The sequence below is a fragment of the Catharus ustulatus genome, chromosome 3 (genome assembly GCF_009819885.2).
Source record: "Catharus ustulatus isolate bCatUst1 chromosome 3, bCatUst1.pri.v2, whole genome shotgun sequence".
Taxonomy (NCBI): Eukaryota; Metazoa; Chordata; class Aves; order Passeriformes; family Turdidae; genus Catharus; species Catharus ustulatus.
In genome coordinates this window covers 57,899,910-57,927,537 of record NC_046223.1, presented here as the reverse complement: position 1 = coordinate 57,927,537, position 27,628 = coordinate 57,899,910, and the positions used below count along the sequence as shown (strand labels likewise).

The 27,628-nt window shown below is 39.9% G+C and overlaps 1 protein-coding gene across 1 annotated transcript; it reads left to right on the top strand.

The window, feature by feature from the left end:
- Positions 1-13,552: 13,552 nt before the first annotated feature.
- On the top strand, positions 13,553-20,528 carry LOC116994417 (vasoactive intestinal peptide). Its single transcript, XM_033056097.2, has 6 exons — positions 13,553-13,763; positions 14,190-14,311; positions 15,710-15,850; positions 17,831-17,950; positions 18,600-18,708; positions 20,240-20,528. The coding sequence occupies exons 2-6, from the start codon at positions 14,199-14,201 to the stop codon at positions 20,246-20,248; spliced, it is 492 nt and encodes a 163-aa protein (XP_032911988.1). The 5' UTR covers positions 13,553-13,763; positions 14,190-14,198; the 3' UTR covers positions 20,249-20,528.
- The last annotated feature ends 7,100 nt before the right edge of the window (positions 20,529-27,628 follow it).

Below are 27,628 nucleotides of genomic sequence, written 5' to 3'. Positions count from 1 at the left end.
CTCATGTTTTTTCTTAATGATGAATATGGTGACTTGCATAAAAGATCCTTTAAAGGGAAGAGTATTATCTTTAATTCTGCAAGCTGACACAGTTGAAATGTGAATGAGAACTCCCTCCTTCCGTTGCTTCTGCAGGCAAACACCCCAAAACTGAAGATGTTATTTGAAGTCAGAGTCAGAATTTGCCCTATGAGAACAGCTTCAAAGGATTAGAAGTGAGAAGGTCTCTCACAAATAACAGTGCTTACAGGTATTAAATCCACTGGTTTATAAGTACTTAGGCTTCAATTCACATTGTGTTTGAGCAAATGCTTGCTTTAAGCTAAAGGGCAATCACTATAAGGTTCATGCTTGAACGGACCCATGCACATTTTATTGCATTAGAACCAAAGCACACTGCACAGGACCAACTCCCACATTAACACTAGGACTCAGGAATCATGTGTTCAATATGCAAAAAGATTATATTTGCTTAATGAAATCATCTTTTGTTTCAATTTAAAATACTAGAAAGAAGAGTTGAATTAAAACAGTGTGTTACTGCAGATTTCATGATTTCACAAGCATTAATTGAACTTGACAATTATTTTGCATGAAATACAATGAAAATGATGTTCCCAGAATCACATAGGGACTGATAGGCAGAACTTTGATCACCATCCAGATATCATGATACCTTGTTCTGAGTAAGCAGAACTCCTTCTCCTCTTCATGGAGAGAAATGCTGTCCTGTTACTGTCCATGTCCACAAAGAGTCACTCCAGCTATGGGTTCATACAGAAGGTGAAACTTGGCAGCTATTTGTCAGAGAATATTTATGTTCCATCTTATTTACAAAAGTAACTCATGCTATATTCCTTGACCTTTCCCCACTGAAAAGCTGCTGATCGCCTCTTCAGACAGCTACTGATTACCATGCTGTAGCACACTGAACATGCAGTACTTTTGCCAAATCACATTTTTAAAGTTCACTTGTAATTTATCATGAAGCTTTTGAATCATCTCAACGTTCATTCTTAAGTATAAACTGAAAACTATGCTCACTGGAAATATCCTCTCAGAGGTGAAATGACACATGCCAGATCCCTGACCTATAAGCACTTGATAAAATTATGTGATGTCAATGATGCAGTACAGCTTCTGGAACAAGAAAAAAAAGAAAGAAAATACTATTTGGAAATTCACCTCTGCCAAGTCCAGAGTGGACTAAAGAAAAAGGTATTGATATAGGTTCAAAATACTGAGAACAGTATTTTAGAAACTTAATTTACAAAGTCTTAAAACTCAAGGAAAATACCTGTATCTTCATTTGGGTGTCTTAAAGGGATTGAGTGTTTGGAGTTCCTGTATGAATTCATTTGGATATTTACCTTTCTGAATGCCAAAAAGGACGACAAGATCCTAATCTTTTTTTCAATCTAATATCAATATTGGCTAAAATTGGCTCAGTATTTTTCAACCAGCTGGATTAGAGAGTTCTGAGAAAACTACTGCAGCACTCAATAGGTGAACTACTGTTGGCAGCAGCTCGTTTTGAAGCACAAAAAGCAACAAACTGCCTCACACTGTAGCAGCAGCAACAGCAGTGACTCCACTAGAGATCTCTGTCCTCACTATGCCAGGTACGGTCTGTGCATTGGTCCATACTTCTGCCCTCAAACTGTTTGCAGGTTAAGGAAACATCTTAGGGGAAGTCTGGTTTGTGAGTCTTGTTTCTGCTTTTGACTTCTGAGGAAGCTTTTGGTTTCCATCAGGTTTCTGATAACACTAGTGAACGACTGTGGCTGCGCCTGGATTGGACTGGCACGGACTGGACTGAGGAGCTATTTCAGTGAACATGTTTCCTGTCTGCATTCCCGGAGACATTCTGCATCAGAGACATGTTTTCATCTATTTAGCAGCAGAATCAAGTGATTGTGTGCTGAGGGCTGTGAAGGAGCAGTTGCCCTATTTTAGAGCAAGGAGTTCTTTTAAACAAGAGTAGCTTAATCATGAAAGAGATTACGCATAGTGATGGGACTGAGATAGCAGGAAATTGGATTTGCTGATTTAGGACATAACTGTCTGATGTGCTTATGAATAGGAACAGTATGGAAAGGTACTGGAATGCAAAATCATTCCTGTCTAGTTCATGCTGGACCTGCAGCCATATCAATCCCCTTTGTTTTATAGCAGCATGTTGATGTGTACAAAAGAAGGATGATGCTGCTCTCTCGTTCCAGCTTAAGAAGAGCACAAATCACAGCTGGGAGTGATATGCATTTCTTTGTCATGTATGGAGAAGTTGCTGATTATTAATTGCACATTGAAATGGGATGAATCCCCTGTACTGATAAGTCTAGGGCTTGAGCACATGGAGAGGCAAGCAGAAGTCCCAATTTTGTCCATGCTCGGTTACTGTACTGTATACCCTGGTGATCTTTTAAAGTTGGGGTTTTTTTTTTTAATAGCAGGGAAGAATTCCCTTTAAACCTTTTCTAGACAGATTGTAGATTTTCTTTTCTCCTTTAGTGCTTCTCCATTTAGTTCCACAGTAAGCTGTATCTGTGGATAAGTATAATGATAAAAATAAACAAATCTTCACTCTACCTCCTTCTTTTGTTGTTCTGCCAGAACTTTCTTATACAGAAAATCACTTTGAGGAATTGATTGGTTTGTATGTGATAAGCTGTCTAGCACTAGTTTGTCAGCATCAAAGCACTGATCTTTTTTTCTTTTTTTTTTTTTCCCTAATTCCTTGGGCAAATGTCATGGAAAGATACAGACACCTTTTTGTCAGAACTAACTGGCAGACAATATTTAGCAAAATTTTGAATTGCTTTGTAAAATTCTCATAACTCCACAATGAACTAATTCATGATGGAGATATTTTTGGATCATTTTGGACAATATAAAACTTACGTCTATAAAAATATCTGCACACACAAGAACACATTTTTTGGGTACTTGTATATACACTAAATTAAATCTTTCAAAGCTTCTAAATGCTTCTAGGCATTGAATTACTTCTGACAAGGAAACTGAACATTAAATATGTTTCCACATCATGTAATCATGTTTGAAATGTATTAGCTTAAAAAAAAAAAATTAACTAACTCTGAGACACTAAAACTAAGCATGTTCAAATTTTCATCTCTTTCACCAGTACATGGAACCTGCTCTAGGGCAGAGATATTCCCAATAAAACAAACAAACAAACCAAAAAATAGGAGAGAAATAAGAACACCTTGACAGCTCAGTGTAGATTGACAGGATTCAACTAATCCAAATGTGTTGGAGACTGACAGATTTACCATGACTTCGCAAAATAAGGGAAGAGTGAGTGTGTTTGATGTCCTGACAGTGTTCCTGAAAGATGCCTGAAATGATCTTTCCTGATCATTCCCTGATCCACAACAAAGCATATGCTTCTGTACGCCTTCTCACAGGTGTTTTATAGGCACTGAAGGCTAGATGTCATCACATACATTTGATTGCATTTTCTCAGTTCACAGAGGTATAAATAGACATTCCTGCTTCATTCAAAGTAAGACATTAAATGGCGAAGTAATTTTAAAGCTGCTTCCAATGCTGGACATTACAAAGATTTAAAAATAAACCAAGAAAGTTTCAGACAGTCTTGTTGTGCTTGTACTCAAAATCTGAGTTACTAGCAGTCAAAAAGTTTAAAGGCTAATTTTTTATTTAACAGTACAACAAAATAGTTGTGCTGGCTTTGGCTGGGGTTGGTTAATTGTCTTCACAGTGCTAGTATGGGAGCATGGGGATATTTTTTGGATTTGTGCTGAGCACAGGGTTGATAAAACAGAGATGTTTATGTTACTGCTGAGCAGGGCTCACACAGAGCCAAGCCTTTTCTGCTTTTCACACTGCCACATGGCAAGGAAAGTTGGGGAAGGTTGGGAAGAGAAACAGCCAGGACAGGTGACCCAGGCTGACCACAGGGATATTCCAGACATTACACCATGCTCAGAATGTATAAAGTGTGGGGAGAGAAGGAGGAAAGGAGGATATTTGGAGTGATGGTCTGTCTTCCCAAGTAACTCTTATCTATGATGGGGCCCTGCTCTCCTGGACACCTGCCTGCCCATGGGAAGCAGTGTTTTGTTTTCCTTGTGTGCACAGTTTCTGCTTTCCCTATTATATTGGCTTTTATTTCAACCCATGAGTCTTCTACCTTTTACCTTCCAGATTTTCTCCCTGATCCTGCTGCTGCAGGAGTGAGTGAGGGGCTGAGTGGGCCTTGGTTGCTGGCTGGGTCAAACCACAATAGTGAATCAAAAGAAAACAAAAAATACGTAATACAGTAGTATTATATATTGCTGTACTTAAGGGGTAGGTTTGTAAATGGGATATGCTAGACACACAACTGAGGGCCTTGCTGCACAAGCCCAATTCAGAAAACACTTGTTCACAATCTACCCTTAACCTTCCAAATGCTCTTGCTGACTGCTGGTAGTTTAATCTATATTGCTCTATTATTGACTGCAGTGATATTACTCATATATTTAATAACTCTGTTGAATCAGAATATAATTTCATAAAGCACATCATTCTAGTTCAAGAACTAGTTTGATGCTAATTTAGGAACAGTGTTTTTATCTGTCAGATGATTTCTGTTTCTTGAAAGTTTCTTCCCTGTGAAAACACATGACTACTCTGCTCATCTTGCCTGCCCAGCCCCTCTCTGAGCACATTAAAAGTTCTGCAGTGATATAAAGGTGATCCTTACATCCTTATGTAGTCACGTGAGAGGTTGACAACGAAGGACATGATGAATCAATGCTTGGCCATTCCTTTCTATTATTTGATGTGAGAGTAGGGTTAAGAACCTCTGAATTACAGATTTGTTTGAGTCTTGGTAGTTCTGTTCTTTAACAGGTTTTAGTATTATCTCATCTCTCTGGATGATGTCCTATGATTTTCATGATTTCCTATGAAATTGGATGACAGCAAGACTAAAGAGAAGTTTTTCTAGAGTCTCACTCTGGTAAAGATCACTTCTGGAGGGGCATTTTAGAGGTGGGTTTGGAAAGCAAAGAAGAGCAAAGACAGTTCCAGCATCAGATAGCCAGTCTCTCCTCTGACTGTTGAGGCAAGAACAACAAAGATCCTGCTTGTAATCAAGACTGTCTGAAGACAAACTGTCCCCAGCAGGGCAGTCTCTTAGAGGCTAGTGAAAAGATTGTTTCTAATCTTTACTGCCTCTAGACAGCATGAGGAATTGACAAAATGCATTATTCTGATAGATCCTGAGAGATGTCCCTTTGGCTTCAGCTTTGTCTGGAGCTTTCTGGAGGACAAGGCAAAAAGGGGTCTGGAATTATTTTAATGACTCCAGTTTCCATCTTATTTTCATGCTCTTAAATTTGTACATGACATGCATTTCTGAGTGACCCTGTAGTCTTTTATGTATTAGGACAGTTTTATTCAGTTGTTTTTTACTGTGTGCACAAATTCTGCATGAAGAATTGTATGCAACCTTATTAGTAAGCATAGTTATTTACTGGGCAGTGTACACAGTAGGTAGCTAAAATATGACTACACTGCACATTACTATGCTTTTCAGCTTCCAAGCTGACAATCATTAAGTTTTTCCTAGCCAGCCAGTGGTAGTCAAGTTGGAAGATGCAGCCCTTGTTTTTGCTTGGGAGAACCTGATCATTGATCTTGTGCAGTTACAAACACCTGAATCACAAGTTGTGCTAAGGATGAGCTTTTTGAGCCATAAAATTCTGGATGGAGCAATGTGCATAAGGCAATAGAGGCCAAGACAGGACTGTGGGTTCAGCTTCAGTTTAAATTACCTTTCGTCTTAAAAAGCAAGCTCTACTATTCAACATATTTGTTTCCAGATCTGAGAAAAGGGTAAAGCTCCTTGAGTCAATGGTTCTGCTACTGTTTCACTCCTAAGGTCTTTGAACCCAGTGTTCAAAATTAAAACAGTTATTGAGTAATGTCAATAGACAAAGAAGCCCTGTCTGCATAATCTTCTAACCATTCTGAAAGATCCTGCCATCTCTTTCCAAGCTAAAGCTACTAGAAGCAACCTGAGAGCATGTCTGAAAATAAACCAGGAAGAATACCTGCAACAGATAACCTTTCTTTCCTTTTCACACCTAGAGTGGTGTCTGTGTGTGTGGGATATAATTTTCTACTGTGACATTGTGCGATTTCACATCTATGGAAAATTTTTCAATTAAACCAGATAATAAGTCAGGCCAAACAAAAATATCACCTGTGACTTGGAGTGCTAGAAGCATACAGAATAATTATCTACTACATGAAATAATACTTGAAAATCCTGTAGTTACATGCTGGAAAATAGTTACGCAGTTATTTTTACTGTGCAGCTATCGATGTAACCACATGATTGACACAGAGCCACCAGGAGCAAGATTCAAGTCTATATTAATAATTTATGAATTCATCTTTTAGTACAATTTGAGCAGAAAGTTTAGCAAATTTCAAGGTGCTAGGGCTCATGGCTTAAGTTCAACAATTAGCAACATTTTAATATTGATATTCAATAGTGCTGATTCTGGTACTGAATATTTCACTTATTTCTGCAGAAATCACTGTAATTCATTTGTCACATTCAAAAATGCAAGCAAACTGCAGAATAGAATTGTACACATACACGATGACAGCACACAGGATGGCTATCCTGTTGCTGTGCTTATTTATGTCTTTTATCCTTGTGATAATTGTAATTTCTCAAAATCTCTTAGAAACTTACTAGTATTGGATCTACTCACGTGTTCTTATTAAAGGGGAATATATTGACTGTGGTGCAATGTTTACTGGAACAGTCTTAATGCTTCATGTAAGATGGAAAGAGCAATTAGCCATTGATGTATTGGCCAAGAAGCCAATTAAACAAGATGTAGGAGTTATCATTTGTTCTGGTGACCTGTGGAGTTGAACTAAATGACAAACTAAGTTGGAACTGTATCTCTCCTGTCCATGAAGACTACAGAAATTCTTTCAAAAAGTCAGGTTCAAATTATATCATTTATTAAGGATGATAAACCAACAGGTTGATACTTTCTTCTGGCTTGTTTGTGGAAACTAGAAACTGTGAATATAGATTTCCACAGCCATAATAATGTACATTAGGCTTAGAGTAGTGCTAAGAGACAGCACGTTACACTCTGCCCTTTATACACATGGACAGTTTTAGAAAACCTCTCTCAGCTCTTTTTCCATGAAGACAATAGTGGTAATTGCTTGAGACTGAAGCATTTTTAGCTTGTTTCTGCTCTAGCTTTTAGATGGTTTCTTTTTTCAGCTTGGTAAATAAAGAACTTGTGATGATTAGGTCAGTTCAAGGGATAAAGTTATCCTGGCATAATTAGCATCTTAAGATGAGCCTTCCAGCCCGACTGACGTGGTTTTTTTTATATCCTGAGCTGGTATGTCTGCTCTCACAAGCTTCCAGACAGTGCAATAGTAGCGGCATTCACTGGGGAAGACAAAAAGAATTTGGCCCCACACCCTAGAACCAGCATTTTGTATTATGCACAGGAAAAAGGATCTATGCAAAACTGGGGAAGTATACCAGATGTTACAATTACAACCTATGAAATATTATATGGTCACAGACATGTAAATGGACTAAATTCTCTCATACTTTTGCAGTATAGAAATTAGGTAAGGAGGCAGAGACTTCGAACAGCTTGCCTGCATCTGCAGATGTGCTCCTAGTCATTAGTATCATTAGTTTCCCAAGGAAGCTTGGATTCCCCAAGATCCCGATAAACTTGCAGACTACATAAGGTGAGTGTCAATAGTGAATCACAGTGAGATAAGGCACCCTAGGCAGGTTTGGTCTCAGACTTCTAAATTTTGAACTCCACTATGGGACTGTTTATGGGTTTTACTTTTAACAGATAATCCAAATGGATTTTGGAGTTTATTTCTATTCCTTTTGTGCAAGTAGAGACAAAAGGACTTCCATAAGGTCCCCTCCTATAGCACAGGTGACAGGCCTCAGAGCATGGGGAAAATGTAAGGACATGGGTTTGAAGGATTGTTTTTAGTTTAGATATCTTGTATTTGTTTAGATAATTAGATATTCGCTTGAAGATATTTACACATGTAAGAACATCATAAAATATAAAGTAATTTTTCAAAGGTTCACCATAGAAAATCCAGTTTTGTATATCCCAAACCATGAAGAAAATAGCTGGGTGAAAACGAATGGGAAATTCAGACTGAATGTTATGACATCTAAAATACACATTCTTCTCATATATAGAGGTTATTTTAGATTTCCAGAGGAGAGGATTGGGAGGGGGAGGAGCTGCAGGAGGAGGGAAACATATCTGGTGATGAAAGAATCATCTGATCCTTTTTTGAAGTTTGAAGATTATAACTGTGCTGGTAGAAATAGGACATATTTCAGAGATCTTGTTCAAAACAAAGAACACAACACAACCAAATCAGAAACTACTTCACTTCCTGACAAACTTTGGATTACAATGTGGTTTTCTGGGCTTTAAGGTAAATTGAATCCTTGAAATAAGTCAGGTGAAACATTAGAAGGAAATTGCTTTGAAAGAAAACCAGATATATTAAAGCTCCTGTTAAAGCTTGTGTAGCCACAGTTCCTCCTGAGGTATGAGTGCAGAATATGTGTCTGATAGTGAGAGGGGGATGGCAAAACCACCACATCCATGCTAAAGAATGAGAAGGAATTTGGACTGATACTTCTAGGACAGCTGTATATCATGAACCAGATGGACATGAAGCAGTAGTCCACACACATACCAGACAACACAAGCATATGGAGAACAAAATATCTATCCCAAACAACTTTGGAGTTTTTGAGAGAAACAGAGATTGCTTTTTGGGGTGAAGGAGAAGGGACATGAAAACACAGAACTATACTAGAAGCATTAGGAGTTTTCCCAGATAACATCTCAGGCAAGGGGATCACAGGAGTCGGTAGGTCTCTTGCATGCCTTTTGCTCATCATTGCAGCTACTCAGAAGTTTTAATCAAGCAGGACTGTGATATGGATGCTGATGACATACCCAGAAATATGAATGCAGGCAGTGGAAGTCTGTTTGGTAGTCATGAGCATAACCCAAATGTTCCAATGGTTTTGAAAACTGTTAATTCATACAGATTAATAATGCAAAGGTACCACCTTGGATGGGAGGAACTTGTTCAAGTGGTGTAGACAGTATCATGTTTATTAATAAAATTTACACGTTTGTTTCAGTTGATAACTTTGCTCTGAGGATACACACTTCTGACCTGAAAACAGGACTCAAACCTGGGATCTGAGGAGACAGGCATTATTCTCCTGAATGTTTCTGTTGCAGAAGGCAACTCATGAGTTTTTAATTTAAAAATATTTGTGTTTTTGTTCAGCTTGCCATCACATTTCTGAGTCTGCAGAACTCACTCGGACTAAAGGTATGACAAAATGTGGTTTGTACTTCTGTAATAAAACTTACCTAAAAGAACAAACTGATGGTTTTCTCCTTATTTCTTCTGAGAAGCATTCAGACACAGCTGAAAATAAAGAGAAGGTGGAGAAAGTTTCAGCATTTTCATTTCAGCATTTCATCTATTTTTTTCAAACCAGGTGATATTGAGGAATAGGAATATTTATGGGAGAGTGGGATCCAGCAGTGCAACAGGATGCTGGAAGCAGATATTGGAGAATATGCTAATCATGCCTTCAAAGGATTAGAGAAGGGCAGGTCAGTTTATCAATTTTTAGTTGTATTTTTTATTCTTCAATACAGTTTCTTGAATTTTCATCCGTTACCTCTTTTGTGAAAGTAGAAAAAGATGGTTTTTTAGCTGCTGAATAGTTGTGTACCATCAATCTGCTCTATAAGCTCTAAAAACTCTTGGATCAATGTGCTATGACTGTGGGATCAAAGGCAGAGTTTCTGAACTCATCCACAGCAACATGAGTTGTAATGCACAAGGGACATTCTGCCAACCCGATGATTCGTACGAGACAGCTCATGAGTCAGTAGAAGTTTCCTTTTCTGATAGAATATTAAAGTCCTAAAACAAGTCTCTTAGTATTTTTATTTTTTTTTTTGCCATACAAAATGTTAATTCTATTTCTGATGTAATTGTCTTTTTAAAATACAATTACATGATAAATATGGTAAATGCTAAGCAGGTCCTTCATGGAACTAAGCAGATTTCTCTTATCTAAGAATTTGGCTTTAAGAGATTTTTAGCACATCAATTTCAGAACAATATTACATGCTAAAAATAGTAATCAAATCTAACTAACAAACCTTAGAATTCCCAAATTTCTTACTCCAGATAATTTAGCTATTTTAGGCAATACTTGATTTATATGCATTGCACAAGTTTGCATACAAATGGTAAGACAAACTTTCAGAAAACTTCTGCTCTTTGGTCCATCTTGTCTAATTGGTTTTCCATCATTCCTAAATATTGCAATTTTATAATTGTAAATTTTTTATTGTTGTTTTATTAAGTAGAACATTAAAGAAGAAATTGAAACAAAAGTGGAGAATACTTGATAACACATAAAATTAAGATAAAAGGTTCAATAAATGTGAGAATGCATCAGGATTCCTGCAAAAGCCACTGAAAAATACTTGATTTTTCAGGAGATGCCTGCGTTTAATTATTATCCTGGAGAAGTTCCCAAGCACTGTTTATTCCCGATTGACAATTTCCTGAAAGGGCACAGGTTTTGCCAGTACAAATCAGTGGGAACTACCATCCCAAAAGGATTCATCTGCCTAGATTTTAGAGGATCATCAATGGATGTCAAGGGAAAAGTGTCCTAGGATGTCAATGGAAAAGCTTCTTTTCTCCATCTATCTGTTTATAAAGAATTATTTTTCTTTTAATATCTTACTCTTATCAAAACTTATTCCACTGTGGAAATAGTAGTGTGTGTGTAAGCCTCAGGGGGGAAAAAATTGAAAAGACAGAATTTGGGTTGCCATCCCAAACCCTTGTCAGTCATCCCAAATCAACCTCCCTCAAAGAAAATCCTCTTGAGAAATGTGAAGAAGGACTAAGGAGAAAGAGGGAGGCGGCACCTCTTCTTCAGTTTGTCTTCAAGAGGAGGAAATAGTGGCTTGTAACAGGGTGCTAAAGCGAAATGCAGAAAGTTGTTAGTGCAACTGAAGAGTGCTTGGGGAATTTCGGGTCAATTCGAAGCTCCACTGGAGACTTTACTCCACTGAGTAAACAAGAGGAACCACTTGATCTCCCTGTGACTCAGTTTCCTGTGTACAGAATAGGGAAAATAGATGGTATTGTAAGACTAGATGCACTACAGATTTCCCAGATGGTTAAGGGAGTTCTGGAGAGGTTTCTTTATCAATACTGTCATCCCCAGAGAGGTTCTGAGGCCACTTTAGCCAGCCTGACAGCAAGTGTTGTCCAATCTAGTGTACCACCTGCAAAGAGGGGGAACAAAGTTACAGCAAACCAGATTCACCAGGTACGGCATGGAAGGGTGCAGTGCGGTACATCATACCCCAAATGGTACAGGATGGTGAGAAAGCCCTGATTCGTCAGTGATTCTCCAATTTTTAGTCTCTATACATCTCCCCAGAGCACGCAGTCACCTATACTGCACATACATAGCAATTGACTTGTTTTCCACATATCCCTTAGATTGAATTGGCTGCTCCCCCGCTCCCTCGCAGGGAGCGCAGTGCGCAGGACTCCTGCGAGAACCCCTCTACAGGCTGCGCTAACTCAAGCTCGCTGGCGCTAGAAGGAAACTTCTTCCTTCTCCGCTTCCTGCTGCCAGCAGCGTTTGGCTTTTCCCGCAGCGGCGCCATCGGCGGGAGCGGAACTGGGGAGGGAGGAGGAGGAGGAGGAGGTGAGGGCTGGCAGCTGGGGCTGAGGAGCGGGAGCACGGGGAGCCGCGGCCCCTCGAACCCGCGCGGGCCGCGGGGTCCCGGGGTCGCCTCCCCTCGCCGCTCCAGGCTAGGAGATGGGGCAACCACAGACCTCGCAGTGCCCAGCCACGCGTCCTTATGCTAGCCAGGAGATGGCTTTCTCATTCCCCTCTCCTCCTGCAAGTAGTTGAGCGAAGTCCAGTGCACTTCCCCAGGTCGTGCACTCGGCACAACGCCTATGCGCCCTAGCCGGGATATTTCTGAGGTGAGGGGAATACGGTGCCATTGATGCCCATCCCGCCATTCCGGAGCAGAATAGCTCCTTCGACCCCTAGTTATGTAGTAACAAGGGGAAAATTTCCTGAAATTAGACTACTGCAGGAACTCTGGTTTTAGTCACAGCTGTCATCCGAGAAACAAATTTCCAGGCATTTTTAATCTAATTCACTTATTCTTTATGTAACTGAATTAGAAAATGTGATTAAGCATCACAGAATCTTCGGCATTGAGCCTGCCTAACCTTTAGTGAAACATGAAACAGAAAAACTTATTAGAAGTAAGAAGAAATGGTGAAATCGTCTATATGGATTTGGTACAATCGTTACTGACTGAGTAGGAGGATCAGAGGTACAAAAGCTCAAGAAAAGAAAAAAAAAAAGAAAAAGAAAAATAGGATAATGACCTTTACAACTGAAATTCTTTCGGGATTGCTTGGCAAATACTCCAGGGCTGGCACCGAAAAGACACAGTGCGACAGTGAAGAGGTGCTTGCCGGAGCAGCCGGCCCGCCCGTGGGTCCCACGCCCCCTTCCCCGTGTTTCTTTCCCTGGTCGCCACAGACCTCTCTGAGGCAGGGGAAATTCGAAGGAGAAAAATGAAAGGCTTGAAACCGATTCTCCCTTGCTGTGGCATCCCCGAGGTTTGGGTTTAAGTCACCTTGGGAGGAAGAGCTGAACCCTCTCCTGCTCGGGGGGGTTTAACACCCGCTCCGGCCGCGCTCCTTGCGCGCCCGTGCCGGCGCTGGGATCCGCGGAGCCGTCACAAGCGCCCGCCGCGCTCGGCTGCGCCAAGCGGATGTAGGGGTTAATCCGTGCTCCACGAACACGCACGTAGTTTAAACAAAATAGCGAAGAGTAGAGAACACTCCGACACCTGCTAAAACCGAACTGAAACCCCTAGGAAAATTTTGTTTTTCACACCAGCTCCCTGCGCACCTCGGGCGGGAGCGCCCGCCAGGGACTTGCATGTGCCAGGGACGGAGCGGGACCAGCTTAGCGCGGAAACACTGCCGAGGAGCAGGGAAAGGAGCAATCCCGCGGCGCGGAAGGGGCTCCTCAGGGCAGCACGGGGAGTGTGGGGGAGCGCAGGGCCCCGGAGAGCGCAGCCACATTCGCTATGCTCTCCCGGGTGCGGGCAGGGATGCGCGGTGTGGCGTGCCCCCGCAGACCCCGACGGCCGCCTGCTCTCCCGCCTGGAGAGCCGGAATCACCCCTCCGACGGGGCTCCGCTCCTCCAAAACTATGTCATTAACATAAATCAAATAATGGCCGGGGGGAGCGGGGGGTGCTGAGAGGAAGGGGGAAGAGGTACGCGACTGCTCATGTGTTAAATATAAGTCTCTGACTGTCCTGAGCAAAGCGACCGTCCCCTTGGGAAGGGTGACGTCTCTCCAGTAACGTGATTGCTTCTTTGGAAGCAGAAACGTGTAAACGCTATAAAACGCGGTGGCGCGGCGGGCAGCTCAGAGCGTGCGGCGAGACGGAGCCCTCCTCTTCATCCTCCTCCTCCTCCTCACCCTCTGCCGCCACCCCGGCAGCCGCGCAGCGGAGCAGGGCACACTGCCCCAGCACCGCTCCGCTCCGCGCCCGCCCAGCCAGACCCACCGACGGACTCGTGAGTAACTTTCTCCCCGCCACAGCGGCAACTTCCCAGCGCATGAGGAACGATGTCCCCGTCCCGTACCCTCGTTCCTCTTCTCCCCTCCCGGACCAGCAGGGAAGGCATCCCGGTCATCGGGGAGCGGGGAGAGCTCTGAAAGCCCAGAGCAGCCGGGGCGGAACCGTCCCTTGCTACCGCTTGAGCCGCTGAGCCCCGGGCACCGCTGCCCCTCTGCCCGGGCCGGGGTCGCCTTCGGGGATGCCAGCGCTCGCTGACCGCCGGCAGCTCCCCGCCATCGCCGCTCTGCCGGCCGGCGCGTCTTTCGGGACAGGGACCAGGTTGGGAGCGGGGCCGGGGCAGTCCCTCGGGGCCCCGAGGCGAAGCCGGCGGGTGCGGGCGGGCCGGGTTCGGAGGGTGACGGCTGCGCTCTTCCCTCCGCAGGTGCCGGCCATGGAGCACCGCGGCGCCTCCCCGCTCCTCCTCGCCCTCGCCCTCCTCAGCGCCCTCTGCTGGCGGGCGCGGGCGCTGCCCCCGCGGGGCGCCGCCTTCCCTCCCGTCCCGCGGTAAGGCCGCGCTCCGCTCCGCGCTCCGCTCCGCGCCCCTCTGCCCGCACGAACCTGCCCAGCCCCGGCGCTGGCCGAAGGGGCTGTGAGAAGCGCCAGCCCTCCGCTGCGCCCCACAAGGAGCGCGCTGAGCGGCGCTTCCCGTCGGGTATTGTCCCGGTACCGGGCGGGGTCCCCGCGGCGAGGCTGCGGTCAGGCGTTCCCGCAGAAGCCCCGGGACACGCACGAACCTCCCGGAGCGGCTGCAGCCGCGGTGCCCCGCGGGCTGGGTGCCCCGCGGGCTGGGTGCCCCGCGGTGTGTGCCGGGGGCGGACGGGATGTGGCGCACAGTGAGCCCTGGGACGTGAACGGGTCCATGGGCACAGAGCAGAGGAAAGATTTTGTACCTCTGCATGCTTCGGCTGGTTGAAGTTGCTATTAGTGGTCCAGCTAAATTAAATCAGATGGCAGAGAGGTACGGTTTGCATTTAGGTAAGAGGAACATAAAGTGTAGATGGACCTAAAGGTATGACTTGAGCTGGTTCATTTTACACAGCAGCTTTGCACCTCTTTATTACCAGACAGAAGACTTACATGAATCAGATATATAAACAATCCTAATGGTGACTTTAAAATTGCACGGGCATAAGTCTATCTTTGTTTTACTATGTGATTTTTGCATGTCATCTCACACAAGGGTTTCCTACAATGATGGGAGCCTCTTGTCTGCCACAGACTAGCAGAGCAACCAGAAGGAATAATGCCAACTACTGCTATGCAGTCAGACTGCCCTTGATAAAATACGACACTTCATAAGAAACGGCAGCTGACGAAAATGTGAAGTAACTGTACGTCAGTTCACACAGAGCAACTACCATGATACATTTTAAAAGATCAAATGTGAAGAATTTTTAGCTTCTAACATGTAGAGATACATGACTGCACTTTTTATTTATTTTGAAGTTCTTGGTATATTTGCTTTCTTTGGAGAAGGCCTAAGAACTGTTTCATTCTGCATTTCAATGCACATCTTATATCTTAGCTGGGAGGTAAGTACATCTCAGGAACAGTTTTCACTTGGGTAGAGGCTGTTAATTTCATCCATCATTTATACAAAATACAGTTGTTAGGAAAAGCTTCATGGCTGTCACTTGGGCTGTGATTGTCATACATTATGCACTGGAATAAATTGCATTCAGTGACATTTATCTAGAAAATACGAATTTGAGAGAAGGATCTGTTATGTCAATTAATCTACAATTAAACATGGATTCTACCTGAAAGTGATTTTTGAATTATCCAGATTTCTTTGAAGTGCCTTACCTATTAAAGTAGGTAGATGTGCATTTTGACACAAACCAGAATGTTAACTCTAGTGTTGCAGCTAGCTGTACTTTACACGGTTTCTTTCTCCAACAGATTGGGAAACAGAATGCCATTTGATGGAGCCAGTGAACCTGACCATGCCCGTGGGTCATTAAAGTCAGAATCAGATATTTTGCAGAACACACTACCTGAAAATGAGAAATTCTATTTTGATCTGTCCAGAATTATTGATAGGTGAGTTTCTTTATTATCATAAATTCAGAAGATGATGGACTACTTGATTTCTGCCAAAAAATCATTCATGTTTTCAAACTGAGAAGTAGGAAAGGAAGACTCAATTACAGAAGAAAATCCCACAGCCTCTGCTTGAATAGTGGTAGGAGTAGGGATGTCGGCAGAAATGTTGATTGTATTGCCATTCTGGCATGATGAATGCATTCACTTTCCAGAAAAAAGTTAAAAGTATATTGTGAAAATCTGGAAGTTATTTTATGAAATTAGTTCCCTTTAAGATGTACAATAGTTAAATTAAGGAAAGCAGTGTGTTTACAAAATGAAAATTATCAAAATTATATGAACCCAGACTGTTTTGTAGAGTTTATTTATTGTCCATTTCAGAAATGCAAGGCATGCTGATGGAATTTTCACCAGTGTCTACAGCCATCTTTTGGCTAAATTTGCTGTGAAGAGATATCTGCATTCGCTTATTAGAAAACGAGTTAGGTGAGGTGACACTTACTATAGGTAGATTTTTTTTCCTAGCTGGCTTTATTGGCAATTTTTTTTACCCTTCTGTATCCAAGGTCTCCTTTTTGTGATTTAGAGATACCGAAACAGAAGCTTATATAATTATGGGGGAGCTGAAAATCCTATATAAGTATTTAGTGACATTATTAAATGAGTATATTACTATTTATTCCTGACACATCTGTGAGAGGTAGAGAAACAGACACTACACAAAGCATGGATAATGCATGGAAATATTATAATGATTATCATGCCAAATTCTTGTTCTTTTTTTCAGTAGTGTTTTTACTAGCTTGGTGGATGAGTGGCAAAAGTAAATACAAAGTGATTGATTTCTCAGTACTTAACAGCAGGGAAATAGACAATGAAATCAAGAAATGATTGGTTTGTAGTGAAAATGTAAAGGTATAGTTTTTTCCCACTGTAGAGCACATTGACAGATGTTTGTGAGATCTGTATTGCAGCAGAATTCAAAAAAAGAATGAGGCAGTTTAATAGACTAGGAGTCTGAATGCAACTTCCAGACCAATATTTTATTAAACAAGTGGGCACAGGGTTCTGGGTAAGATCGCTGCATACTTTCCTTGTTTTCAAATCCATAAGCAGCAACTGTGGAGCCACTGTGACAATACCACTGAGTGCCTACTTCATATGCTCAAAAGCTGAGTAAAAATTAGGTCCTTCGTTTATGTCAGTGCTGCTTTTGTACCAGAACATAGAGTTCCAGTTTCTCATATGCTGTAAACTAACATAGACCATTTAAAAGAGAACACCCTGACATTTCCCAAGACTGCGCACAAAGAAAAGGCCTCCAGGTTTGGCTTTCACAAGGTGTGTTTTTTCTTCTGAAACCTTAGAACAAGCATTTATAGCTACTTATGTGATGATGCACTCTAACTTTCCTCAGTGGCTGTTTCCACCTCCACTGAGTTCGATGTGAACAGTGATGAGGTCCTTTCAGAACTTACTGCAACTTAAACCAGGTTGTACCTTGGAATTGTACTGAAATATATTCCCACAAATCACAGAAATTAGAATAAAATCTGTTTATTAAAAGGTGCAAACTGGGGTGTAAGAACAGGAAGGAGAGAGTAATGAAATCCACGCTTAACTACTTGATCTTGCAGAACTCCTGGGACAAGGAGTCTAGGAACTGTTGACTATGTATCCTGGACCATGGCAAAACTGAGACGAGAAAACAGTCAGTGGAAGGTGTGCCCCAAAAGGCTGAATAACAATCTTTGGAGTTTGATCTTTGTTATTAAAATACATTATAAGCAGAAGAAGCAGTGGCTTCTTTTCAACAGACAAAAGATCCAAAGTCATAGATGGGAATGAAAGCTGAAATGAAAATTTGATTTTATTGGGCTAATCAATATAATTAAGTTTATTTCACTCATTTAACAGTATTTTCTTTTGAACAGATATAGTCTCTTAATTTTTCCTTTGTGATTGTTGTATTGCCAGCTCCCAGGACAGTCCTGTCAAACGCCACTCTGATGCTGTCTTCACTGACAACTACAGCCGCTTTCGAAAGCAGATGGCTGTGAAGAAATACTTAAACTCAGTTTTAACTGGAAAAAGAAGGTACTACCTACAGGAAAGCACATATATGTTCTTTCCATACTTCTATGGCATTAAGACAGAAAAGGGTTGCATCCATGTATGTATACAGAGAGGACAAGCAAGAAGCACTGAACATTAATGACTTGATAGCCTAGTTTATAGCATGTTTTTCAAATATTTTTTTCCCTGACTGGAATAGACACCATGATCAGATTAGAATAGAAGAATAAAGAGGAGATGGCATCTGGCAAGTTTAAAAATCTTCCAACAGATCCTTAAATTGCTTTATTTAGGAAAAAAATCTTCTTAAAGAAAAAAACCACGGAGCTATGGAACATTAGCAACAATTTTATCAAGAAATATGTTGAAAATTTGCTTCTCTGTAAACACATTAAATGAAAATTTGAAAATTCCTGAAGGACTTATGTCCTAATCAGTATAGGTGAGATGTACCAGCATGTGTAGACCTTTTTATTCTGTTTGTGTATTCACTCATTTAGACAACTGCTTTTAAATATCATGTCTTATTATTCATGAAGCATGCTATTTCATATGTTCTATAGCACTTTGGTTTAAGTGTACGAAAAGGTGCAGAAGCTACAGTTAGGAGGCTTTGCTTGCTTTGCTTTTTCCTCTGAGACCAATAAAACTTGTATCTGATCCAAAACAGCCAGGAAGAGCTAAATCCTGCTAAACTTCGAGATGAAGCAGAACTTCTTGAACCATCCTTTTCAGAAAACTACGATTCTGTAGATGAGCTGCTGAGCCACCTCCCACTGGTATGCCAATATTGTCTTTTCTCTTGCTATCTATTACTTGACTTGACCCATAAAATGAGACTAATAGTACATGAAGTGTGACCTATCAGAAAATCAGAATAATCAAGGAAAGGGAGTTATGTTCCATGAAAAGCTTTATGTTTCTACAGAGATTGTGTCAGAATAAAATAATGATTTTAATAATAAGCTTTAAGTTATCCCGTGATTGCTGCTGTTGAAAATTCCTAATTAAATGGCACTGTTCATAATGCACCTAACTCACTTGGGTGTTTCAACCAGTGTGCACTGCAGCATAAAAGCAGAAGTGACTCATTTTTAATTACAAAGATCATTATTTCTTCAGAGAACAAACTTGAGGATATTTCTTTTAATTAAAAAAATTCTGCAACTTTTATTTAACATCTTTTTCATTAGAAAGGAGTTGCCCATAGAACTAAGAGCATCAGCAAGATGAACTTTATGCATTAAGAAAGTATTTGACATTCAAATCTTGCAGTTACTGTTTTCCATTCAGCTACTACTATTTTTTCTGAAGTCATTCACAATTTTTTTTTGGTTTACTGAAACGTAAACCCTTCTACATCAACATTTGCAAGAACATAACATTGAAAGGGTAAAGTAGAAGCGAATTTGGCTTGGTATTGTTGAAAGTGTATTATGAAATTGATGATAGGATAGTTATTTGCATTCAGCTGTGTCTCAGAAAGTAAGAAAAAAGATTAAAAGGCTATTCTTGAAGATAAAATTTAGAGAAATGCCTTTTCTTGTTATCATCCCCAATCACCCATCCCCCTGCCCCAAAAAAGATGTTGTTTCTTTTCAAGACTGAAGCAAAATGAGAACATGTTCTTTTCCTTTCCACAAATGCGGCACTTCCTCTAAATTTCTCGAAGGTTAGAAAGGACATAAACTGCTTATGCATTGAGGAATTAAATAATTTGTAAGCAACATGATTCTGGAAAGAAATATTCTTTCCGAACAAGAGTAATACAAAAACTATCTGCTCTCGGATTTTGCACAAAGTTCTGGCATTAACTAAGGGAGAAAGTGTAATGGTGCAGCAGGTCACAGATGTCTTCCTGAAAACATTTTCAGTCCTTTCCATTTTTATGGACTTTACTGATGAGGCAGATCTGTCTGTAGGTGAATCAGTCCCGACTGTTATTTGTCATTTTATTGCAGTGCTCAGTTGCTAGTATAGTGTGGACTGAGCAACCTGAATTTGTGTATCCGTTTCAAGGATACAGGTTTTTGGTTTTTTTTTTCAAAGTGAGCAATTCTGTGCTGTAGGCTAATTTGCAGTAATATTTTTCTCTAGCCCATCAAGCTTTCTTTTCTCATCCCACGGTCTTGTCTGACTGTAATGCCCACCAGACTCCTGTGAGCAGCCACATCTCAGCTTGTCTGTCCCAAGTGCAGCAATTGTTTTATATCAAGTGTTACTCATTGCCTGCTGTCTGCCCTCATACACCTCATAATGCAACTACTTGCAAAAGTGACTTCTAAAGCACATCTCTCCTTTGCTTTTCAGGACCTCTGAAGGACACCTGGTAAAGTCTATGACAAGAACAAGCTATTTTTGAGTTCCACATAGTATTTCAAAGAGATGACTTTAGTCATCAAACCAGAACAAATATGTTGTGAAGTGAAAGTTGTGATATATTTGTTTCTTACGTAATAAAAGTTGATATTTACATTGTAAATATTACTCTAGAGTTCTCTACTGAAAGCTGTACATATGGATGCCAGTTTAACTCATGAGAAGTCTGTGAGTCCATATGCTGTAAATCCTTTACTTCAATAAATTCATTTGAAAATGAGTGTGCAGCTGAAAAGAGCCCATCATGACTAATTAATTGGCTTATTTTAGGTGTTTTGCAACTTCAGACAAACATGTGTAATACTAAGGAAACTTTTCTAGATAACCTTATAAAGAACATGTAACAACAAGAGGAGAATGTTCAAAGTGTGTAAAACTGCTTTTACCACTTTTAAGATCTGTGAAGGTTATTGCCAAGCAAAAGGGAATGCTATTCCAGCAGTTTACCAAGCAACTAGAAAAAATTAATAAGAATTAAAAAATTTTTGACCTCCAGCATTATCTTTACTTCTGGTTCATATTTTTAATATTTCACAACATATAAATTATATTAAGACCAGAAATGTCTCCTTTACTTTCATTTGTGTTTCAGATGATCTGGAGCTGACAAAGCACTAAAAGAATGCTGTCTTTTGACTTGTTTGATGCCTAAAGTCATCAGTTATTCTACATTTAATTGTCTGTAGCTTTGATGATGAAACTATTGCTTATATATAAAATAGACCTGAAGACAGTTTACTATTTTTTCAGAATGAATGTAATTTACAAAATATGCGGCCAATAAATCATTTTATTATCATGGCAAGCTACTACTGGTTTGAATCAGTGCTACAGTTACCTGGAACAGCAGAGGTCCCTGCTGTCTCTACAGCAGGAATATTTTTAACTGATTTATGCTATATGATTTTAGAAAGACAAGTAAATGAATCTCCAGTCCCCTTTTCTGTAGCTTTCTATTGTTGTAGATGACAATGGAAGTGAAAATTTGCAGATGTTTGATTCACAGCACTGATGTAGAAAGTAGAAAAACTTATCAGACCTACTTACAAGCTCAATTTGGAATTTCAAGATATTTATAAATCATACATATGCACATATAGTGATAAAACTGATTTGCAAGTTTCACTTACAAGTTTACTGTTCTCATTTAGAAAGAAACTTCTAACATGATAAAATCTGAGATTTATGGAGACTAGTTCTCATAAATATGTAGCCCTCAGATTTGCAATTTTTTTTGAATATTGGCAACTGCATGTCAAAAGAAAACCAGCTTTCACAGATCAGGTGCTAATATTGCTATTTCTGTCTAGCCTTGGCAGAATCTATTTTAGCCTAAGCCAATGAGTGGTTCACAAAAGTTATATTTGCACAAAAGACATAATTTGAAATCTTCTCTTGAAAAGTTGTTTTCCGTCCCCAATTCCTATCATATGAACATCTGAAAGCAAAATTCTTTGTAAATACTTGAAGGATACTAACAGACTGAGGCTATAATACCTTCTTAAAAATACTCAGTGTAGTTTGATCTATGTTAGTATTTCTGTGAGATTCTGTAATCATTGGAAAAAAAAGGGAAAAAAGCCAACCAGAAGCAAAGCTGCAGCTTTATACACAGAATTCTTTCTAAATGTACGCCATTCAATCAATTAAAAGTAACAAAATTTGGAATAATCAAAATTTTGAGTACACAATTCCAGAAATAATTTTTTCCTAAATTTTTCTTCTAATTATCTTTTATTTCCAGCTTGCCAATAAGGCATGTGATGGAAGAGCTTGTCTTCCATATCTAACGTATTGTCTTCCCAATATTCCTGATATTTTTTTCTCCATAGAAAATTACATAATTTGGAACCTGTATAATTCTCTGTTACATGACCGTGGAGAAGACAACAGAGACACTTACTAGGAAATCATATATATAGATACATACACACACACATTGTAATAACTCAATAATACCATGGTAGCATCCTCTGAGGGTTAGCAAATAGTGACACTCTAAAAAGCATGCTGAATTTTGTGTACATTGCAGCAAAACCTAGCACTGACAAGAGAGGCACTAATGTACACAATAATATCTTTGGCTTGGTATTTCTGTTAAAGGATGGCTTTTAACTTGTAGCAACCCTTGACTTTCTGTAGGAGATTTAAAGCCCACTTAATATAGTGAGAGGAGTTAATTGAGGAAGAGATAACATTGTACACCTCATGCCCATGGGCAAGTGGTCATGGTAAGGTTAAATGATAAAATTGATGAGAAATCGTAACATTTCACTGAATGATAAAGTATTCATCCTGTCAATTATTTGATACATCCCACCAATCTTACAGCCCATCTGCAAAATATCTGAAAGAGTGAAATCAAAACATTTCATTATTAGGAGAATGAACAAGTCAGCTCAAAGGGAGTGTCAGGAGAACTGCTAAGAGGGGAAAAAAAATACCCAGGAAATTTAGAGCAGCACCACTGACAGGGAGAATATAACTGCTGGGGAGGAAGGAATAAAACTATGATGGGTTATTGGGATATGCATTAAAGGAAAATCTCACCATGTTTCTTCAGAATTTCACTTCTAACACACAGTAGCAATACCTGTGGTCTCACAGGATAGAATTACTTAGTTTTTGTTTTCTCAAATGGGATTTGCTTTTTAAAGCTTCCCTTTGGAGCTCTTAAAGAAAGGCACAGAATCAGCTTTAAATGCATTTTCACCAGCACTACAAGAGGATCTTTTTTGGTCCTGAATCCATAGAGAGGATTTGCATGCTTGTGTGCATCTGTGTATTCATCATCCATTCAAGAACAGTCAGAATTGTGTATAACACCATGAGAATTACAAAAGTTGACAAAACAATTTAAGGTTGCAGCCAGTAAAGCACATTAAAAACTAATAAAACCCTAACAGCTCCTCTGATATTTCAAATGGATTTGAGGGGCTGTGAGTGTTTGTTCCACCTTGAAAGTCTGAGAAAAAAAAATCTGTTTACAACTACAGAAATGGGTAGCTTTGATCCAAAGCATAGTTGTAATTTTGTGTATAGGCATATTGAATTCTCCCCAGATATGGACCTTTTGGAAAGAGATATATGCATAGAGGAATAATTTATTTGCTTGCAAGACATTTAGGGCAGGGAGATGGAAAAGGCTACCAACTGCTTTTAGTGATATTACTTATGCTTTCCACTACCTCTTTTATATTTCTTAATTTTCTCTCTCCCTCCTTCCACTTACCAAAGGCTTTCCCACACTTTAATAATCTCACTGTTGCCTTGCAACGTTGGTGTATGAATATATACCTTTGCTTTTGAGAAGAGCAATTGGAGCAGAATTTAAGTTTAGGTGCAGCAATCTAAGAACTGCCAGCCTTGCTGATGGAGAGGAGTATTGCAGAGAACCTGGCACAACCAGATTTGCAGGAGCAGTCTCTCCTGCTCCCAAACAGTCCCTGACCTACCGCTGGAGATTTCCCATTTGTTATGTGACTGGCAGAGAAGACTGACCTCTCCTAGGATACATCAAAGAGAACGCATGTCGTCTCGGGGCTTCTGCTGGCTCAGGCAACTGCAATATTTCCAGCTTTTCTCTTTTCTGATCTGCAGCTGTTGCAGACAAATTGCTTGCCAGCTTGCCAAATTGGTTTAGACCTGGAAGTAGCAAACTAGGCACGTATCTTTTGCACCAATCTTTCAAAAGTCCAAAGAATGATTTGATGCATATTCTTCTTCTGATGTAAACAAATAGGAAAGGTTTCATTTGAGTTTTGCACACACATATATGCAGGCCACTTAGGGAGGGGGAAAAAACAGTTTTTACTTGTGAGGATAAATATTTTCAAAAACTTAATTATTCAATATTTGTAAATAAAAATGTGACTCACTATTCAAAATTAAACTGAAAGTCCCATAAATCATGATGATACAGTAAAAAGAGATAAATATCTAAATATCAACATTATCATGGTAAGAACAATATTTTCAGTAGAGCAGATTCTCGGGAAAGAATGGGGGCTGTTTCCATAATGAGATGAAAAAAAAGAGTAAAATTATCTTGTTCTTCGTCACTGATCAGATTATTTAGTATTAGATCTACTTTTGCATAGGATAATATACTTAGAAGCATGTACATGAGAAGGGTGAATAAGATAATTTTCTAGAGTGGCTCCGAATGTTTCAATGAGACCACAGCTTCTAATAACCTAAATAATTTCTAAAAATGAGATATAAATGCTTTTAGCATGTAGATGCAGTTATTTAATAGTTTTCTAGTCAGAATTTATCCAACACATATCCTATTTGTGAAATGGTGGGAAAGCAGAAGAAAATCCAAAACCAGTCACTATCTTCTGTTAGATGAGATACATCTGTGAAGACCTTTCTACTTAAGAAATGTACTCAGAGCAGCAACTTTTGTCAGCAGCTTTTGAGATAGCAAAGCTGTTGACTGGGAGGTGTCAAGTCATTACATATCAGCTTTTGGATAGAGAATTCATTTATACGAGGCCTGGGAGGCTCCTAGCTGTTTGCTTGTTTTATACACTATTGAATTGCTTTTCACAGAAAGTGGCCACAAATATGTTTGACAGATGTCTTATCACCATTTGTTTCTATTCTAACACAGTTCTTAATCTTTGTTTTTCAGACAGTCCCTCTTCCCATAATCACAGCCAGAACATCTGCACACTGGTTTAAGCAAGCAATTTTCTCTTATTAGGGAGTATAGAAAGCAAACTACTGCATTCTAGGAAGATTCTTCATGAAAAAGATAAGGATTTATAATTTATGCAGAAAGACCCAGTATTGGTTAAAAAGAAAGAAGAATTTGAAAGTTCAAGATTTGGTGTCAACAGTTTCAGTCCCATCTGGTGATCCCTTCTACAGCAGTGCATTGCACTTGGAGTTCCAAAGCTACTGACAGAGCTCTGATCTTGAGCTTGTAGTAAGAAAGAAGAAACTGGTAAATGTTGAGGTCGAGCAGGTGAAGACTATTGTCTTCAAAAAGGTACCTGATGTAAAACTTAGTTTATATAGGGCTTTTGTTTCCTGTTTCCTGCTTTGAGAAGAAATAGCCATCTCTTGGCTGTCAGAGGACCTCATATCATGCAAGTTCATTCATTAACTTAGCAAACTCCCTCAGGAGCACACTTGGATTGTTTTTCCCCTAATTCTGCTGCTGTACAGATCTAGCAGCTGTACTTATTGGGAACCTTCTTTTTTCTGGTAGCCTAAACTGACCTATATCTTTTTGAACATTTCTTACCATCCTGTTCTGCCTATTTTAGGAGTACCATTACTCTTCTCAGGGACCTGTTTTCTTAGATGTATTTATAGATTGCTTTTCCCTCCCAGCCCTGCTTTGTTAGGCTGAAGAAACAGTTTGTCTTGTCTAATCTTGTAAACAAACCTGTATTTCCAATACTGTGCTGGAGCCCCATGCTCCATGGGCTCATGTTCCTTAATGAGTTTAACACTCCTAAGTGACTGTTTGCTAACTTAATCTGAAAGTCCTTTCTTTATAGCAGACATTTAGGAAAAGTGACTAGTGATTTTGAAAGCCTCTGTCTTGAAGGTCTTGGAAGAGCTAATTTTTCAGTCTGCCTACTTTTTTTCTTCTTGCTTCTCAAACATTTGTGAAACATTTCTAAAGCTGAGAAAACAGAATCACCGAACTCTTGATATAGGGTGCCTTTTTTGGAGTGAGTGGAGGGGAGACAATTCAATCTGAAATGCATGTAAAGCAAAACTCCATTCTTAAAAAGGCAACTGCCCAGATTAATGGGTAGCTTCACCTAGATCCCTGCATCCTTTTTACACATTTTTATACTTTTAACTCAACTTCCTTAACATACAGCCAAGGGAAATGACAAATGCAGCCCTCGTGCTGCCTTTCCATCCTCTGTGGTACTGTGGACAGACAGGTGGCAGCAAGAGCAGCCCTGGTTCTTTGCTGACTTCTGGCAGCATAAGGAAGGGATAATGGAGATCAGTTCACAGCAAAGCCCTAGCACACTATCGAGGAAATTAGGGTAAAACCAGCAAGTTCTCTGACTTGCCCTGTGAGTAGTGAGTAGTATAGTTCATACACTGGCCTATCATCCACATTAATTCTTTAAAATGAAGATGGAAGAGAGCAAGACAAGCACTCATTTTTGTATTTATGTCATGCATATTAAAATATCATGCTAAAGTGTAGTGCCAGTGATGCTAAGGGGCTGAGGGTCTCCTTTCATCCATAGCTAAAGGATTACAACAGGGATTACCTTCTGGATCATTAGTCTACTGCTGTGCAGGAATAAAGAAATCCAGCTGAATGGACTACTTGGGTCATTGCTCTTTGATTTGTGATTCATACTCTGTTCAGTACAGGTGAGAATACAAGTGCTCAATGTACCCTACTTTCATGGAGAAGGGGTTTGATTCTGTAAAGATCAAATTTAATTGGGTATTGCACATTCTGTAACTTTCAGGCTCCATTTAAATGTATTTTCCCAAAGAATGGCTAATTCAAAATTTCATTTCCCTAGCCTCAGCACTGCTGAATAGCTTTTTCGCATTTACAATGTTCAGAAGGGTTCTGGAATCATATATGAGGTAATTAGATTGCTTTTCAGTGTTGGAACAAACAGAACTTCACCTGGCAAAGTCAGAATGACATTTCAATGGGACTTTTACTTGGCTACGCTTTATAAATAGGTTTGCAGGATCTGATTAGTAAGAAAGTCCACGACCACTGGACAACTTATCTCTGTAAAAAGAACTAATCCATACAAATGTTCTATGTTATATTTCTAATTACATTACCTCTTAACAATTCCCTGAGAGAAATCTATGAGAAATTCTGCTTCAAAGACATATTAGGTTTTATACTAATTCTTGATTATTGAATGATGCTACTCAGTGTAAAAACAGCATACTACATAATTATAATGCATATGGACTGTTAAATTGTTTTCTGTTAAAAAGTGAAGAAATCAATGAAGGAGAACCTTTCCTGCTCCAGCTTTACTCTGTAGCTGCAAAGGTAGACAACAGCAGAAAATATTATGGTTTCAAGGACTTTTACACACGTTTTTGGTACAATTTAAAGATTTTAAGCTGTTATAACCTGCATTTGTGTGATTACATTTTGCAAGAGCTGTGTATCAATAGAGGAGTTTTTGCAGGCTCAGGAACCACAGTGTTCCAAAATCAGCCCACAACATAGATACACAGTAAAGAGTATTCTTTTTGGCTACATCTGACTGGTCAAGAATTTTTTTTTCTAATGTGCATTTCCCCGAGTACCTACTATTATTTTAGGCTTCTTTTTATTACTGGAAATAA

Coding starts and splice junctions, on each gene's coding strand:
- LOC116994417 (XM_033056097.2), top strand. CDS start 14,199: ATGGAGCACCGCGGCGCCTCCCCGCTCCTCCTCGCCCTCGCCCTCCTC. Junction 15,851..17,830: donor CTGTCCAGAATTATTGATAG/GTGAGTTTCTTT, acceptor TTGTATTGCCAG/CTCCCAGGACAGTCCTGTCA. Junction 17,951..18,599: donor GTTTTAACTGGAAAAAGAAG/GTACTACCTACA, acceptor GATCCAAAACAG/CCAGGAAGAGCTAAATCCTG.